Below are 15468 nucleotides of genomic sequence, written 5' to 3'. Positions count from 1 at the left end.
TTAACCGAGGTCCCTCCTCTCCCCCTACCCCTCTACATTTTGGTTTGGTCAAAGGAGACTTATTCAAGTTTCAGCGGTGGCCCTGTGCACCCAAGCACCCTCCCCTCTGGCACCGTTGGAACACTTGGACATTCCTCTTTATTGTTCACATTCCAACCCAGCACGGTCACATGCACAAACGGAGATTAAAAAACCTTCCGGCCACAGCCCCAAGAGCCCGGCGGGATGGGGCCAGCAGGGCAGGGGTGGGGCCACGGCAGACTCCTCCCACCGAGCCTCCCTGCGCTCGGCGTTTGCATAACAAGAGAGCTGGGGAGGGTGACACTCACGGTGTGCTCGGGAGAGGGCAGGGCGGATTACAGGCAGGCTTGGGGTCGTGTGTGAAATGGAAACTTTCCTTCCCATCCGAGCCAGGGGTATCCGACACCATACAAATCCTTTTTCCCTCCTCGCTCCAGATCGAAAGTTCTGGGGCTGGGCGGGAGCGGGAACAGCACGAAGACAAAGGGCGCCCCCTTTAGCTGCGCTTGGAGCGAAAGGACTTGGTGGTGGTTGTTTTAAGTGGTTGTCCTCCGGTGACGCAGAGGCTATGGCGCCCTCCGCGGTGCGCGCAGGGGAGCGCAAGGCTGCGGTGGCAGAGCTGCATGCTGGTGCGGGGAAAGGGTCGAGCAGCAAAGAAGGACGATTGGGGAGCGCCAGGTTTGGAGCTAGGGTGGGGAGGAAGGGCTCTCCAGGACGAGAGCGGAAAACTAACGGAAAGGGTACGGACTTAGAGGCTCCTCCACGGAGCTTGCTTGGTACAGGGTCTCTGGGGACGCAGGGAGGCTCCTGAAGCCGGCAGGTTGGTGGGAGGAAGCGGGTCACAAACACGGCAGGGAAGTCTCGTCACTGCGAAGGGGACGCGGCATCCATCTCTCCTCCGGAACTGAGGACAGAGAAGGTCTGAGCACCTGCCCTCTCCGGTACTTCCTCCCCCCCTTCCCGGACCGAGATACCCTGGCCTGAGCGCCGGGGGGTGGGTGGGGGGGTCCCCAGGAACCCTGCACCCCTCCCACCCCGAGCCACTGAGCCGAACCGAGCCGCAGCCGGTTCGTGTGTGTGCCGTGGTGCTCTTAGAACACCCTCCCCGCCGCCAGGCTCGCGGAGCCAAACGGGGTGACTGCGTATCTGTGTCGGGCCATTAGTGTCCCCGTCGCAGCCCGCCTCTGGCGTGTATCAGACACCCCGCAGCAGGCGCAGGGTGCTTTCCCCCCGGTTGGGAGGCGTGGTGATGGCGTGCAGAGGTAAGGAGGTGGGGACTGGGTCCTTTTCTCCCACTCAGGGTTCCCACCCCCCGCCGCTTCGGGATCGTATCCATTACCTTAAAAAATGCTCAATTCTTCGATCCGGGGGTGCAGAAGGGAGGGAGGAGAAACAGGTGAGCTTTCGGGTCCGCAGCGCCCTCAGCGCCCCGCACCTCCCGTCTAGGATTTACAGTACCCCAACCTTAGCTCCCCGCACCCCTCTCCACGCCGAGCCCGCCCCGTCCTCCTGGCTCCTTCCGCGGAGCAGCGGGCGCTCTCAGCGGGCCCGGGACTGGGGAAGGACCCGCTCACCTGGCCTAGTCACCGCTGGGGCCGCCGCCCGCGCCTCCCCTGGCGCCCCCAGCTCCGCCCGGCCCTCCGGGGCCCGGGCCCTTCCGGCCGCGCTCTCCGCTCTTGATCTTCTTCCGCGCCATGTGGCCCCGGAAACTCGCCTGGATTTTGGCAGCGGCAGCGTTGGCACCAGGATCGTCTAGCGGAATGTCTAGAATGTCGTCGTCCGGCTTGGAGCAGGCGCTCTCCTGGGGGTGGGGCAGGGATACCTGTGGGGTGGCTGGGCCAAGACCCCGCGAGAGTGGGGTTCGAGTAGAGCCTTGGGGGTTGAGACGAGGGCGACGCGAGTGGGAATTGCAGAGAGGGCGTGGAAAAGGGCTAAGGCATGGTGGGTGTGCTGGTGTCTGTGTCCTTCCTGGGGAGGGGCAGGTAAAAAGGAAGGTTCAGGTTCAAGTGGACACAGTTGCGTTCCCAACTCAGGAAAGAGAAGTGCATGCTGCGGTGGGATCCAAGAAAGCCATGCAAGGCAGCCAGACAGCCCTGAGCCAAGGGCCCATCGCCTTTAGTTGGGTTGAGGGAGCAGCAGAGCGGACGGGAGGGGCGTTTGGAGGAGCAAAGTGAACAGGCGGAGCTCCTGGACGTGGCTGCCTCTTCCCCATCCTCAGAGGTATCTGCGGCTCAGAAGGGCCCCTTCTGAAATCAGGATAATATCTACCTCTGTGGGTTGTGGGGAAGAATAAACATGATATGCATAAAGTTTCTGGCACAATCTAGTTGTTCAATAAATGGTAGCTATTACTACAATTCTTTTGAATAATAATTTGATGTGAAATAGTTGTTTTTATAGGCCAAAAGTGGTTATGTAAAAACAATTTCATATGTTTCAACCTAATAGTAACGGACCCATCCCCATGCCCCAGGTTTCTGTTTCTCTCACAGCCTGCCCCAGCTGAAAGTAGAAAGGGGCAGGGAACTGATGGTACTGATTTCAGAGGCAGGGCTCTGGCTTGGAGAGGACCTCAGCTCCCACCCCCCACCCCTCCACCGCCGGTGTTGCTCACAGCCTTAACGTGGGCTAGGATGCTGATGGTTACTATGTAGTCAGACAGACATTTCTCCTTTGGTCTGACCCCGTCTTCTAGGAATTTGCTCTCATTTTTTGGTCTGAAGACTTCCACTGCTTTTACTGTGTTTTGCTTCCTGGGCATGAGATGACCAAAGTCTCACGTAGTCATTTAGTTCTACTCATTTCCCCATCCAGTTCACAGAAGTGGGATGGGTATGAGTGGGCTTCAGGATCACTACCCCGACCAGGTTCTGCCCCAGGAGCTCAGATGTAAACCTCAGATGCCTAAATACAAGTTTACAAATGCCTTCCCTCGTTGTGCTTCCCTAGGCTGTCTTCATTTCCTGGGTTTCAGAGTTCTTCAGTGTGTGCTCAAGATGCCCACAATTAAGTTAAATGCAGTTAAAAAGAGCTACGAAGAGACCAGTGTGATTATGGAGGGCCCAGAACACTTTTTGTCTTTCCTTGGTGTAGTGCTCTCTCCCTGACATCTTATTCCCTACCTATAAACCAAAACAACGCTTTTTGGTTCCTTGATTCTCAGAGCTCACGCCTTTCTTGGGACATTCTCAGGGAACAGTGAAGCTTCTCCTCAAAAGAAGACGATGATCAAAGAAACCATTCCTGACCCACCTCTCCTCAGCCCACAGCTGTGGAGGTTGAGAGGAGGAAGGGGTTTCTTTCCCGACCACGCTAAGACAGATCTGTTGTCACCACCCACCCCAGCTGGATCTAGAATGGAAACCTGGAACAACAGGCAAAGCCACCCCCAACACAATGCTCCTCCCATAGTGTTGGCTCCCTCTCCCTCCAGCTGAATTCTCAGGGCAGAGCTGCTAGTTGGCTTGTCCACAGGCAGAACTGGAGGAAGAGTAAAAGGAATTCAGAAAGGGTCATGGTGTCTGGGCTTCTGCTTTCCAAAACCAAGATTAGATGGTGTGGACCTGAGAGCTCCGAATGAACTGAGGAGCTTCTGGGGGACTGGTGGGCATGGAAATGTAAAGTGCACTGGTGGGCAAAACAGGGGCCATGGCTTCTGGTCCCAAATGGGCACATCACTTCACCTCTGAGGGTCTCAGTTTCCTCAGCTGCAACTAGAACTTGACCTAGATAAATAGTCTCCTTCAGCTCCCCAATCCTAAAAGCTTTAAGAATTATCCTTGCCTACTGCTTGTTATATGCTGGGCCTTGTGCTAAGCACTTTGGACACATTACCCCATTTAATCCCCATTTTAGAGGTCAAGAAACAGTCTCAGTCATTTTGTAACTTACCCAAGGTCACAGAATTGACAAATAGTGGTGAGATTCAGAAGCCTGTGCTGTTAACCACTGCCTCAGGGCAGGTAATTACTTCTATGAGTTCAGCTGGACCAAGTCAACTAGCCTAAGCAAAAGAAAGGAGTGGGATCCACGCCCGCCAAGGTTTATTTGCTTTTCATATTAAGTGGACGCAGAAAAGTCATATATATATATATATATATATATATATATATATATATATATATATATATATGGCTATGCAAATCAGCAACTGGTACATTTGCATCAACAGCTGTCTCTTAAAAAAAAAAGCTGATCTGTTTTCTTCTTATTATTTCTGTTTGAGCTTCCTTACCAAGGTGAAAAAAGGAAATAAGGCAGAACTAGGTGTTTCCCAAACAACAGGTCAGATGGTCAGCAAGGAGAGCCCAGAACTAAAGATGAAAAGGGACCTGCCTCTGGTCTCCCAGATGCACTGTTCTCCCCACAAGTTCCAGTTCCCTTCCAGCACTGAGCGCAGTCCTCCACAGAAGGGGGTGGAGTAGAAACATGCTCAGTTCCAGCCTTGCCCCAACCTTCTGCCCCATTACCCTTTCTGTCTCTTCTTGCCCCCCCGTGCAGTCTGACAATGGTGCTGTCTCTTGTTCAGCCCTTTAGCCCTGACAACTTAGGACAGGGCTTAAAAGGGTAAGGCTCATATGTCCAGAATGCACTGGAGGAAGTATCCCAGGGCTCTGGGCCACTGGGATAATTGTGTATTTGCCTCTTCTGTATTTTTTGTAAAAAACGGAAAGATTCTCCTTTTTTTAGGAGACACTCATTCCAACCATGCCTACCAATCACTCAGTTTGGCTTCCTAGGCACTCAAGGCATGGTCAGGGCAGACCAGGGCCTATAGGCAGGGACCCAACATTCTACCCTAATTAACTCCTGCAGGTAACCATCGGAGACAAATTGCATTCCTTTCCTGGCCTCTTGGAATCTTTGCGCTCTCACCTCTTTCCACTGACCATTCCTCCTGCCTTCCTTTCCCCATCATTCTTACCATCCCAGCAATATCACCCCCACCATATACATATGCACTTACTTTCTCTACTTTATAAAATAATGGAGCTCTTCTTCAGTGAAGCCCAAGAACCTCCATTAAAAGCCCATTCCTCCTATCACAACCAAAAATGGCTTCCTGGAGAATAACAAACAGGAAAAGACTGGAAATATATCTTATCAGGATTTTCTCCAGGGGGTAGGATTGTAGATGATTAACATGTGTCTTGTTTATACTTATCTTTAGTTTTTACATTTTTTATTAGGAGCATATTACCTTTGTAATAAGGAAAAATAGTAAATATTTAGTGGTAAAGTGTTTGAATCAGATAAGGCTATGTTCGAATTTTGCCTCCACACTACACTTAGAAGCTGGGCCTTCTTGGACAAATCATTTAATCTTTCTAAACCTCAGTTTGCACATCTGTAAAATGGAGAAAATAATATCTACCTCACAGGACCATTGTGATAATTAAATATAAAGTGTTAGGTATCTGGTAAGCATTCACAAATTGACAACTATTACTGATATTAATATGAGTTAAAATCATAATAATAACCACAACGATTTGCCTGTAAGTTCTTTCTGCCTCTTGGTACTCAGACATAAGGAAGTCTCATCTCTTATAATCTGGGCTATCCTTTCCTCCCAAATCTCACTTTTTGTTTTCTTTTGTAAGCCATTGGGTGGGGGGTGGGGACCAGGCAAAGACATAAGCTCTTCTACTATTAGCTGGGTTGACTGAATGGTTGATAATGCAAGGATTTTGTAGTAGCCTTCCTCCATACGTAGGGGCTAAAAATCAATAATTAAAATAATAAATGTTCTATATGTATGATCATTGTACTCCTTTGGTGAGCCAGGCGCCTTAACAGCAACCTACTTTGGCGTTAGGCACTTGCGCATCCCGGTCTCCGTGGGCGCTGGCAAATTGCAGACACTTCCTTCCCTCGCCAGCAGGGCGCTCTCTCGGTCGGTCACCCAGCCCCATCCAGGGCTAGAAGGCGTTGGGGGCCGAGCCAGCTCCTCCCCAGAACCACACTGACTAGGCTCTTTGCTGCCCATCATCACTACGAAGCTAACCAATATGAACTGACTATCCCACCTGAGCCATACAGGGCACGAGGGTCCGGAGGAGCGAGCAGTCTGCCCAGCGACGGCGGCGGCAGAGGAATGAGAAATGGGGTGGGGGCCGAAAGCCAGGGGAAAGAAGCCGGTTTCCAGCGTCTCTCTAGGGGAAGTTCCTCTTTTCCTCTAACCCTTCCGTGTTGCAGAGCCCTGCGGAGCTCCCAGTCCAACCCAGACTGCCTGGCGGATGGGCGCCCAGACGCCCCCGCGAGTTAGGATGCATTTTCCCAGAGCTTCCAAGTCAGGCGGGCCCCTTTCACGACCTACCACCACGTCTCAGCTCCTAGGTCTTTGCACCCACTTCCCTCCCTCATCCTCCAGGGGGTTCTCAGAGCCCTTGCCCCAGACCGAGCTGGGTGCCCGTCCCCCAAGCACTCTAACTTACGGTGCAGCAGTCCATGCTGGTGTTGAGGGTCCTCGGCTGGGCGGAGCTGGCGCAGGGCGGGGCTGGGTCTGTGTGGTGCCGGGTAGGGACTCCGCGGCTGACCGGCGCCCGCGGACCCGCGCCGAGCCCTCCGCAGCGCTCTGGGGTCAGCTCTCCCGCGCTCGGCTCCGCTCGCGAATGTAACCTGAGCCCTGCGGTCGCGAAGCCAATCAGGAGCCACCTCGGGCAGGATGGGCGGGGAGACTGGAGGATGACCACGCCCTCTTCGCCGCGCTCCTGCTCCTGCCCCAACCCCTCCGCCCGCACACTTCCATCCACTCCTCCTACACACGCGTCCTCCCAAACCCAGCCCCTTGCTGCTGAGGCGGCAGACTGCCTGGCAGATGGAAACCCCCGACATCCCGGGCACAAACACATCTGGGCACAACACCCTCCCACCCATATACAGAAAAACGCGCACCTTTACCACCTCCCGATACTCCACAACCTAGCCAAAGTCCTGAAGAGGGCTCCTTTAGCTTTCTCCCCCCCCTCAGTCCTCAAAGAAAAGCCCCCAAAACATGCGGTTAAAAAGTCCCGTTACCACTCTGCTGTGGAATGGAGGACGCTGTCGGTGCATAACCCGGTGCTGGGCACACAAACACAAAAGCTCCTGTATATGATTTCCCAGGCTCAGTGAAAAGTGCACTTCAACATGCAGACACACTACATACACAACCTTCAAAAATAACTACACAGACCTACACTGTGCAGAAAAATGCAGACAAACGCGTGCGCTTACAAGAGCAATCACCCTACCAGAAATGTCAGAATTACATATCTATTCTCTATCTGTATGCCCTGCTCCAAACAGACCAAGTCACGTGTGCACAATGCCCACTTTACATGTGTTTCTACATGGATAGTGACTTGGTAAAAACACCCTTCCCTCCCACTCCCCATACCAGACGCTGCCTAACCTTTTGATCCACCGCTTCAGAATAAGACAAAAACTAGCCACCTGGGGAGAAGAATACTCTAAACCTCAGTATAGGAAAGTATCTGAACTCATTGTTCTTTGGGTCCATGGTGAAGGAAGGATGTGGGCTTGGTGAGAGGCTGGGAAGGGGAGACATGGGAGGAGCCTCTAAGAGGAGCAGCTGTCACTTTTGTGGTCTCTAGCCTCCCCCAACCTGTCAAGGTTCTAGAGCTGGTAGTGTTGCATATTAAGTGGATGGGATGGGCCATTTCTGAGAAAACTAGAGAGACTTTCCCAGCTCAGGTCTCACGGAAGGGAAGGAAGAAAGGATGGCTGCTACTGGTCTGCTGACTGAAGCAGAGCAAGGAGGGGAACATACCCTGGGGCTCTGCTAGGGACAGGGGTCCTGAAACAGCACTGCAATGAACCCACAGCTTTGACCGTTTGCACCGTGGTCTTTGTTTGCTAAAGGGAAAAAGAATGGGAGGTAAATTCCAGTGGTGGTAAATTCACTCATGATGGGGACAGGATTAGGCAGCTTGGGCCCCCCAAATGAGCTGGATGCTGGCTGGGATTCCAGGGTTTGGGGTGTAGGGGTGTCTCTCCCAGCCTGTTTGGGACCCACCCACCTTGTAACTGAAAATCTGTTCCCCCATCTGCCTCTGGCACATCCCCCATTCCCCACCTCCACCAGCTGGCAGGATATCCGGGGAACTCAGGCCCTTGCCTAAAAGATGTGCACATCTGGGCCCGTAAGTTCTGCCAGTTCCCGTTGGACTTCAACCCCAGAATCCAGAGGAGAGGAAAAAAAGGAGGAAACTGGGGGCAGAGTGGATATCAGGCCTGGACTGAGCTTTTCTCTTCCCAAATTAGAGCTGAGGAATTCGGGATTTAGTGAGTTTGCAGTAAAGTCTCCCAAGTTGCTAGGCAACATCCCTCTACAGCCTGCGCTGCCTCTGGGCCCTCTTCCTGCTGGTCAGAGCTGAAGGGTGGGTGGGTAGGGGAATATCTTACAACGCGCTTCCCCACAAACTCCCACACAGGCAGCACAGCCCTTCCCTCTTCCTAAAAGACACCTTTGTGTGGGGCGAGGGTGTCTAAACACTGGCGGGCCCCTGGGAGAACAGGTACGGCAACTGTCAGTTCCATCCGCAAAACAGACATTTCAGCAACAGCCCACTTGAGGCGCCTACGCAGAACTGGCCACAGAGCTTGCCCTGGGGGATGGGCAGACTCCGAGGTGAGGAAAAGGAGTATAGGGAGGAAGGCAGAGACCAGAATGAGAAGACAGACACTCGTGAACTCAAATATTAGGAGGCAGGAGCAACAACACGTACGATCTCATTTAAATGACACACACGCACAGACCCAGAGGCACAGAAACACACACATCCGCAGAGACAATACAGTGGTCGCGTTGCCGCACAAGGACATCCAAAGATGTCTGCAGAAGTGGTCCGCTCCTCCGCCACACATCAAGGGCACATATGTTCCCCGGGTAAGGGGTTCCTCTTCTGGACCAGGTGACCAGGGTGTGTCAGCAAGATGGGCTGGGTGGAACTCTGAGCCTTGGATTCTGGAATGGATGAGTTAGGAAAAGGGACAGTGGGCTGCACAGAATGCCTGGGTCTGGCTGCTTTGAGGAGCAGGCTGCTTCACTCTATGAAGCTCTGGACCTTGACAGAGCAATGCCAGATGTCATTCCCCACAGAGGACTGTTTGGCCTAGGGTACCTGGGTACCAAAGTCAGCTTTTGGAATATTACCTATTAACCAGCTGGGCTTGGGCTTGTCATTGTTCTCCTTCACTCTTGGAATCTCAAAAGCTCTTGGCCCCTATAGCTACTAAAGGAAAAGCCTACAGGCCTGGAAGGCAGATAAGCTCCGGAGGGCCAGGTCAGAGAGAGAGAGCTGGACATGTGGGTGGGGGGGCGTCTATCCAATAGGGAGCACAGAGCAGGAGGGACACTGACTAGAAACCCCTGCCCAGAGAGGAGGTGGTGGTTAGGCAAACGAGAGCATAAAAAAATGGGTTAGTGAAAATGGGTTAGTTCTGGGGTCCCATGTAGAACCTTCTTGGGACAGATGGAGGGGATTTGGAGAGAGTTGGTCCTAGTAAGCAGAAAGAAAAGGCATAGCACATGGCAAGCTATTTGCCAATGCTGTGGCTTCCTCTCCTCAGAATGGGCATGTTCTGAAAACAATATCCCAGCTCGAGCCCACAGAGGGACTCCATGATCAGAAAAGTCCTGTGCCTTTGGTGGAGCTGATCTGGGGGCTTTTTAGGTCAGGATTTTACCCATCTGAGTGGAAGGGGTGGGGGTATCAGGAAATTCAGTTTTCTGTGCAAATATTTCAGCTTTTGCTGTAGTAATATTTTTAGCAAGTTGGTTGGCAGAGGAGGAGCCTGGGCACATTTTTAAAGGGGCCTCTGCCAGACTGGAGGCCTCCTACTCTCACCCTCATGTCATAAGGAGAGGGGGAGAAGCACACAGCTCAACGGATGCATTCAAATGTAAAATCAAGTTTGCTGGACATTAAGCAACTAATAATTCATCTTCAACAATAGCCCTTATTAATCATCATCAGCACCATTATCTTCAGCAGCATTATCCCGAAGAGTAAATATTTCTGACCTTCTGTGTGTGCAGGGTGCTGCTAGGGACACAATATGAAGGCTTAATACAACGTGTTTGGTAAGACAGGGGAGGGAACCAACACTTCTGAGTGAGTACGGGGTGCCCTGTGCTGTGCAAGTCACACTGTGTATGTGATTTCGTCTAACTCTTACGACAACACAGTGAGCGGACATTATGTCGCCTATTTTACAGATGAGGAAGCGAGAGCTTTTAGGTGTTAGTAACTTGCCCAAGGCTACACAGCCATTAAATGGAAGAGTCCAGATTAAACCTCAGAGCAGAATAATAACATGGGCCGGCCTGGTGGCTCAGGCGGTTAGAGCTCCATGCTTCTAACTCCGAAGGCCGGTTCAATTCCCACATGGGCCAGTGGGCTCTCAACCACAAGGCTGCCAGTTCAATTCCTCGATTCCAGCAAGGGAGGGGGGGCTGCGCCCCTGGCAATTAGCAATGACAACTGGACCTGGAGCTGAGCTGCGCCCTCCACAACTAAGATTGAAAGGACAACAACTTGACTTGGAAAAAAGTCCTGGAAGTACACACTGTTCCCCAATAAAGTCCTGTTCCCCTTTCCCAATTAAATCTAAAAAAAAAAAAGAAAAAGAATAACATTATCCTGAATCTGAATACCTAGTGTTTTACAAAGTGCTTCCACATCCATGATTTAATTTGTGCTCTTGAGAAGTATATTTTTGTTATTTTAGTATTTTAGTATTTTTTAGTGTTTTTATTTTGTTATTTTTCAATTACAGTTGATATTCCATATTATTTTATATTAGTTTCAGGTGTACAAAGTAATAGATAGACATTTATATAATTTGCAAAGTGATCATCCCAATAAGTCCAGTACTCACCTGGCACCAATTATTATAATATTATTGACTATTTTCCCTATGCTGTACTTTACATCCCCGTGAATGTTTTGCAACTATCAATCTATATTTCTTAATGCCGTCACCTTTTTCACCCAGCCCCCCAACCCCCTCCTCCCATCTGGCAACCATCAGTGTGCTCTCTGTATTTATGAGTCTGTTTCTGTTTTGTTTGTTCCTTTATCTTGTTCTTTAGAAATCGTATGATATTTGTCTTTCTCTGTCTGACTTATTTCACTTAGCATAGGGTTATTACTATTTTTAACCTCTTTCCTGAGGAGGAAACAAGCCTGGAGAAGTTAAGGGACTTGTGACTTGTCCAGTATTAGACTTCTAGTAAAGACTAGGGCTAAAGTGCCAGAGTTCTGACTTTGAATTTTGTGTGTTTTCATCTCTAAATGGCTGTGTACTACTCTCAGCACTTGTGCTGGGCTAGACGGACTGGGTTATAGCGGTTACAAATCAGACATAGTCTCTTCCCTCTTAGGTCTTATAATCTGATGATAGATGTATATATGTATATGCGTGCATATATACATATATCTGTATAACTACATATTTATGTATATATGTATGAAATATATTTATATCTCCTACAGTAATAAATGATAGATCCAAATGAATGACGCAGATAGTAAATGTTATGGGAGGTGAGATGTGGGAGAAATGCCTAGAATTTGGTTGATCAAGGGAGGCTTCCTGGTTGAAGATGGTTTAGAGGAAGAATAGGACTTGGAGAAGTGGAGGGGGCTGGGGATGGGCAGAAGGGTGTTTGAAACGAGGGCAAGTGTTGTGAGCCAGCCACGGCATGTAGTGTCACTGTGAGCTTATGCTACCCCAGTTCAGAAAGGCTCTGGGGACAGCAATCCCAATATCCTTCCCCTCATGTCTAAAACTCAGCATCCTGACTTAATCTATGGTGATTTTGCAGACTGCCAGGACCTCCACGTATACACTAAATGGGTGCTCACGCTTGCTCCACAGCCCTGCTGTTCCTTGGAGCTCTAACATATACCTACCCCTCGCTCCGACTGGTATGCTAGGTGTCTGGTGTCCACCTCCACCCCCTTTTGCTCTGTGTCTCAGTGTCGTCCAAAGTCATGGATGTGGTTTGAAAGTTGTTCTTATATTGCCCCAAACATCTACTTGTTCTATACCACTTCACTTCCTTTTCGTCAGTTTGCTCGCCCACCTTTGTCTCTGAATAAAAGCTAGTGATGGCCAAGTAATGTGTGTATCTACTGGGCCTGCACATCCCACCTGTGAACACTGGACCAACACAATCATTTTTACGACAAGGTAACAACCATTTTGTTAATATTTTAATAATAAATTCTAGCACAAACCTAATAACTACCTCAATTTTGGTCCGGACAAATGTTTGTTTTAATAAAAAGACTTACACAAGGTATAATTCTTATCTTATTCTTTAGATCCTTTCTCCTTTTGTGGTTGAGCTAGATAGTCAGATAAAAGAAATTTCTGGTTCTACCAGCAATGTGTGTCAAATGAAGTTCAGGCCATTCTCCCCGTCATTGTGTACCTCAGGGCAGAAGGGGGAAACTCTTATCCAGGAGAAGGAGACCATCTTGAAATCATCCAGGACGAGCGTCTCTGGGAGTGTGTGTATGTGGTCAGTAGCTTACCCCCACACTCCTCCAGTTTGACACTAATCTGAGAGCTTGAGGTGGTGGTTTGGCTCTGGATCCATTGGCCATGGCTGACATTCATTTGGCATCTAGCAATTATTGCCAGGTATTAATACTTTTTCAACCTTTTGTTTTATTTCAGAAAAATTTAAACACATGCAAAACTAGGTAAAGTAGTATGTTGAACTCCACTGTATCCACATTCAATAATTCTCAGTTCATCACCAACTTTATTTAATTTATATTCCTAATGATTTTCCCCATTATCATTTCATTCATATTTAAGTGTCTCTGAAAGATAAGGACTCTTTAATACTTATTTTTAAAGCATATGTTCATTAGACTGACAGCTCCAAAAGGAAAGAGATTAGAGCAAACAAAAGTTTTTTTTAACCACTGTAGCCTTACCACAATGTCTGGGACATAGCAGATACTCAACAAATATTTTTTGAATGATGGACTGAATAAGGGGGTGAATAAATAATATTATCATCAGGGAGCAAGGGGTAAAGAAAAGTTCATATTTCTGTGGTCAGGTGTGATCCAGTTTGCAGTGGGCTATGATTCTGCCAGAGGCCCCACAAGAATTCAGTAAGTGGGCCTGAGGGAGGCAAGCAATCTGTGCATCTGGTCTCAGTCCTTTAACTCTGAAAAGCTGAGATGTGTAGTCAAGTATTTACATGTTTATAGACACACGAAGTGGCCCCGCTTCGTGGGAGCAGCATGAGAGAACATGACAGGATCTGATAGCCTGGCAAGGAGCCATGCCTGGAAACGATTTTATCTAGTTTACTGTTTCTATTTCCGTTTTATTATTTCCGTCATTTTAGTTAAGCATTTCAACTTTGTCTCAGCTATGCAAGGGGACATTTAAGGAAGGGTTTTGCACTCAGTCTTGGACCAGAGAGCCCAACGTGGAACAGCCAACGTGGTGGCAGCATTCCTACGTGAGGTATCTCCACAGGAAGCTGGCTCTCAGGGATCAAGTCAAGATTGTGCTGTTGGTGCTCCATCCCTCTTGGAGTCTTTCTTTCCATTGATAATCTTGGAGGGTTTTATTTTTATTTTAAAAAGTGGTAAGTTTCTTTCATTGGGGTGGTCTGACATATTTGACCCCAACGCCCTTGAAGTTTATGTGGTAATGACTTCTGCCAACCAGGTCAAACCAGTAGCCTGTTGGGTAGAGGAAGACCAGCCTGCCACTGCCATTTATAAGGAATCAAGAGCCTAACATCTGTCACTTTCTTTAAACCAATAAAGATTAGCCACGTGGCTGAAGATGGTGTTACCAACCATTGTCTTCTACGGAATTTTCATATGAGCTTCTGTGAGGACAGTAAGTATTGGTATGGAAAGGTCTCTTACCTTTGGACTTCCAAAGGAAGGAAATATTGACAGAATTGTCCCAGCAGTCTATCATCCAAGATATAGGTGAACAGATATGAGAACTCAGCCATTGGAGGGCCTGAGTGGCAGGCCACCTGCAAGAGGAAGCTTCCTTAAGGGCACCACTCAACATGGAAGACACGTAACACAACCTTGGGTCTAGATCATGACGCAGAATTTGGTCATTTGGTCAAATGTCTTTGAGTAGATCTACACAGATTAACTCTGGCTCTAATCTTGGGATTAGACAAAACAAAATGTTTATTTTGTTTGACTGTATTTTTTATTTTTTTCCTTTTTGGTCAGACTGAAGCACTGGAACGTCAAGGGTTAATAACTACAAGTTTTTGCTATTCTGTCTTTTGGGTGGAGCATTTAAGTCTACTAGGTAAGTACTGATAGTTATTTAGGTTGATACACTTGTTATTTCTGCTTTGCCTGCCGTGGGATTGTGTGTTGGAGTGCCGTGAGGGTGGGGAGTGCTGGAACATGAGCTGTTTTTGGATTGGACTGTTAATGGAAATGTTCCTGCTGCTTAGAGAGAAGGCATGCTAGGTAAAACCAGTCTGTCCTTTTAACCCTGAAGCCTTAAGGTATTTAAATAGTCTTTCGACAGGTGATCAGAATCAAAGATCTGTACAGTAGACACAATTCTATGAAGTAGATGTTCTTCAGAAGTGAAAGAATATAAAGCTTTGTCCTTAGAGAAGAGAGAGTGCTTTAGACACAATTCTATGGAGTAGATGTTCTTCAGAAGTGAAAGAATATAAAGCTTTGTCCTTTCTATTCTACCAAGAACAGCATGGTTGAGCTGCGCTACTTTATGATTTGCTGAACATACGTCAGTTCAAATAACAGGAAAGTCCTACATTTGGGATACTATGTGAGGATATGTAGAACCATCATGGCAGACACTGTTAGTTACCCAGCCAATATCCATGCCTCCGCCCCTTCTTGCTTGCTAACAGAATGGTAATTTTGTTGGAGCAGTCATGAGTTTGTACCTGACAATGCTTTATAATCAGTCTAAGCCTGTTTCCCCTTTCTTTGCTTTTATGACAGCTAGGGCTGGTCACAAGACCCAGGTGTGGTCAATGAGATATATGTAGATTTCTGTTGAGAAATCTGGGCAAGCTTTTGCTTTCTGGATAGGAGGAAGCAGACGTGGATGGCACCACCAGTGTACCTTCTTTCTGACTTGAATACAGACCTGAAGTCTAGAGCTGCGTCAGCTATCTTTTGACATGAAGCAAGAAGTCAAATGCTAAAATCATGAGGGAAACAACTTGCATATTTAAGCCATTATCATTCAGGCTTTCTACAAGAATGAATTTCTAACAAGCCATAATGATACAAGAAGTATTCGAGTGTGTCAGACGAGTGTACCTATCATTCTGACGATATTGGGGCTGCATGTGTAGGTGATTTTCCTGGATTTTTTGTTGACAGACCCTGAGAATTTTAAGTTGGAAGAGTTGACAATTCGGACACGAGTTTATGCGATCCT

The 15468-nt window shown here is 48.6% G+C and overlaps 1 protein-coding gene across 1 annotated transcript; it reads right to left on the bottom strand.

The window, feature by feature from the left end:
* Positions 1–119: 119 nt before the first annotated feature.
* NRGN (neurogranin) lies at positions 120–6641 on the bottom strand. Its single transcript, XM_081037093.1, has 4 exons — positions 6459–6641; positions 1596–1822; positions 1361–1378; positions 120–925 (listed from the first exon to the last, which is right to left on the bottom strand). The coding sequence occupies exons 1-2, from the start codon at positions 6471–6473 to the stop codon at positions 1601–1603; spliced, it is 237 nt and encodes a 78-aa protein (XP_080893219.1). The 5' UTR covers positions 6474–6641; the 3' UTR covers positions 120–925; positions 1361–1378; positions 1596–1600.
* Positions 6642–15468: the final 8827 nt, after the last annotated feature.

This window comes from Rhinolophus hipposideros, assembly GCF_964194185.1.
Source record: "Rhinolophus hipposideros genome assembly, chromosome: 24".
Classification (NCBI taxonomy): Eukaryota; Metazoa; Chordata; class Mammalia; order Chiroptera; family Rhinolophidae; genus Rhinolophus; species Rhinolophus hipposideros.
This window is presented reverse-complemented; position numbering and strand designations above follow the sequence as displayed.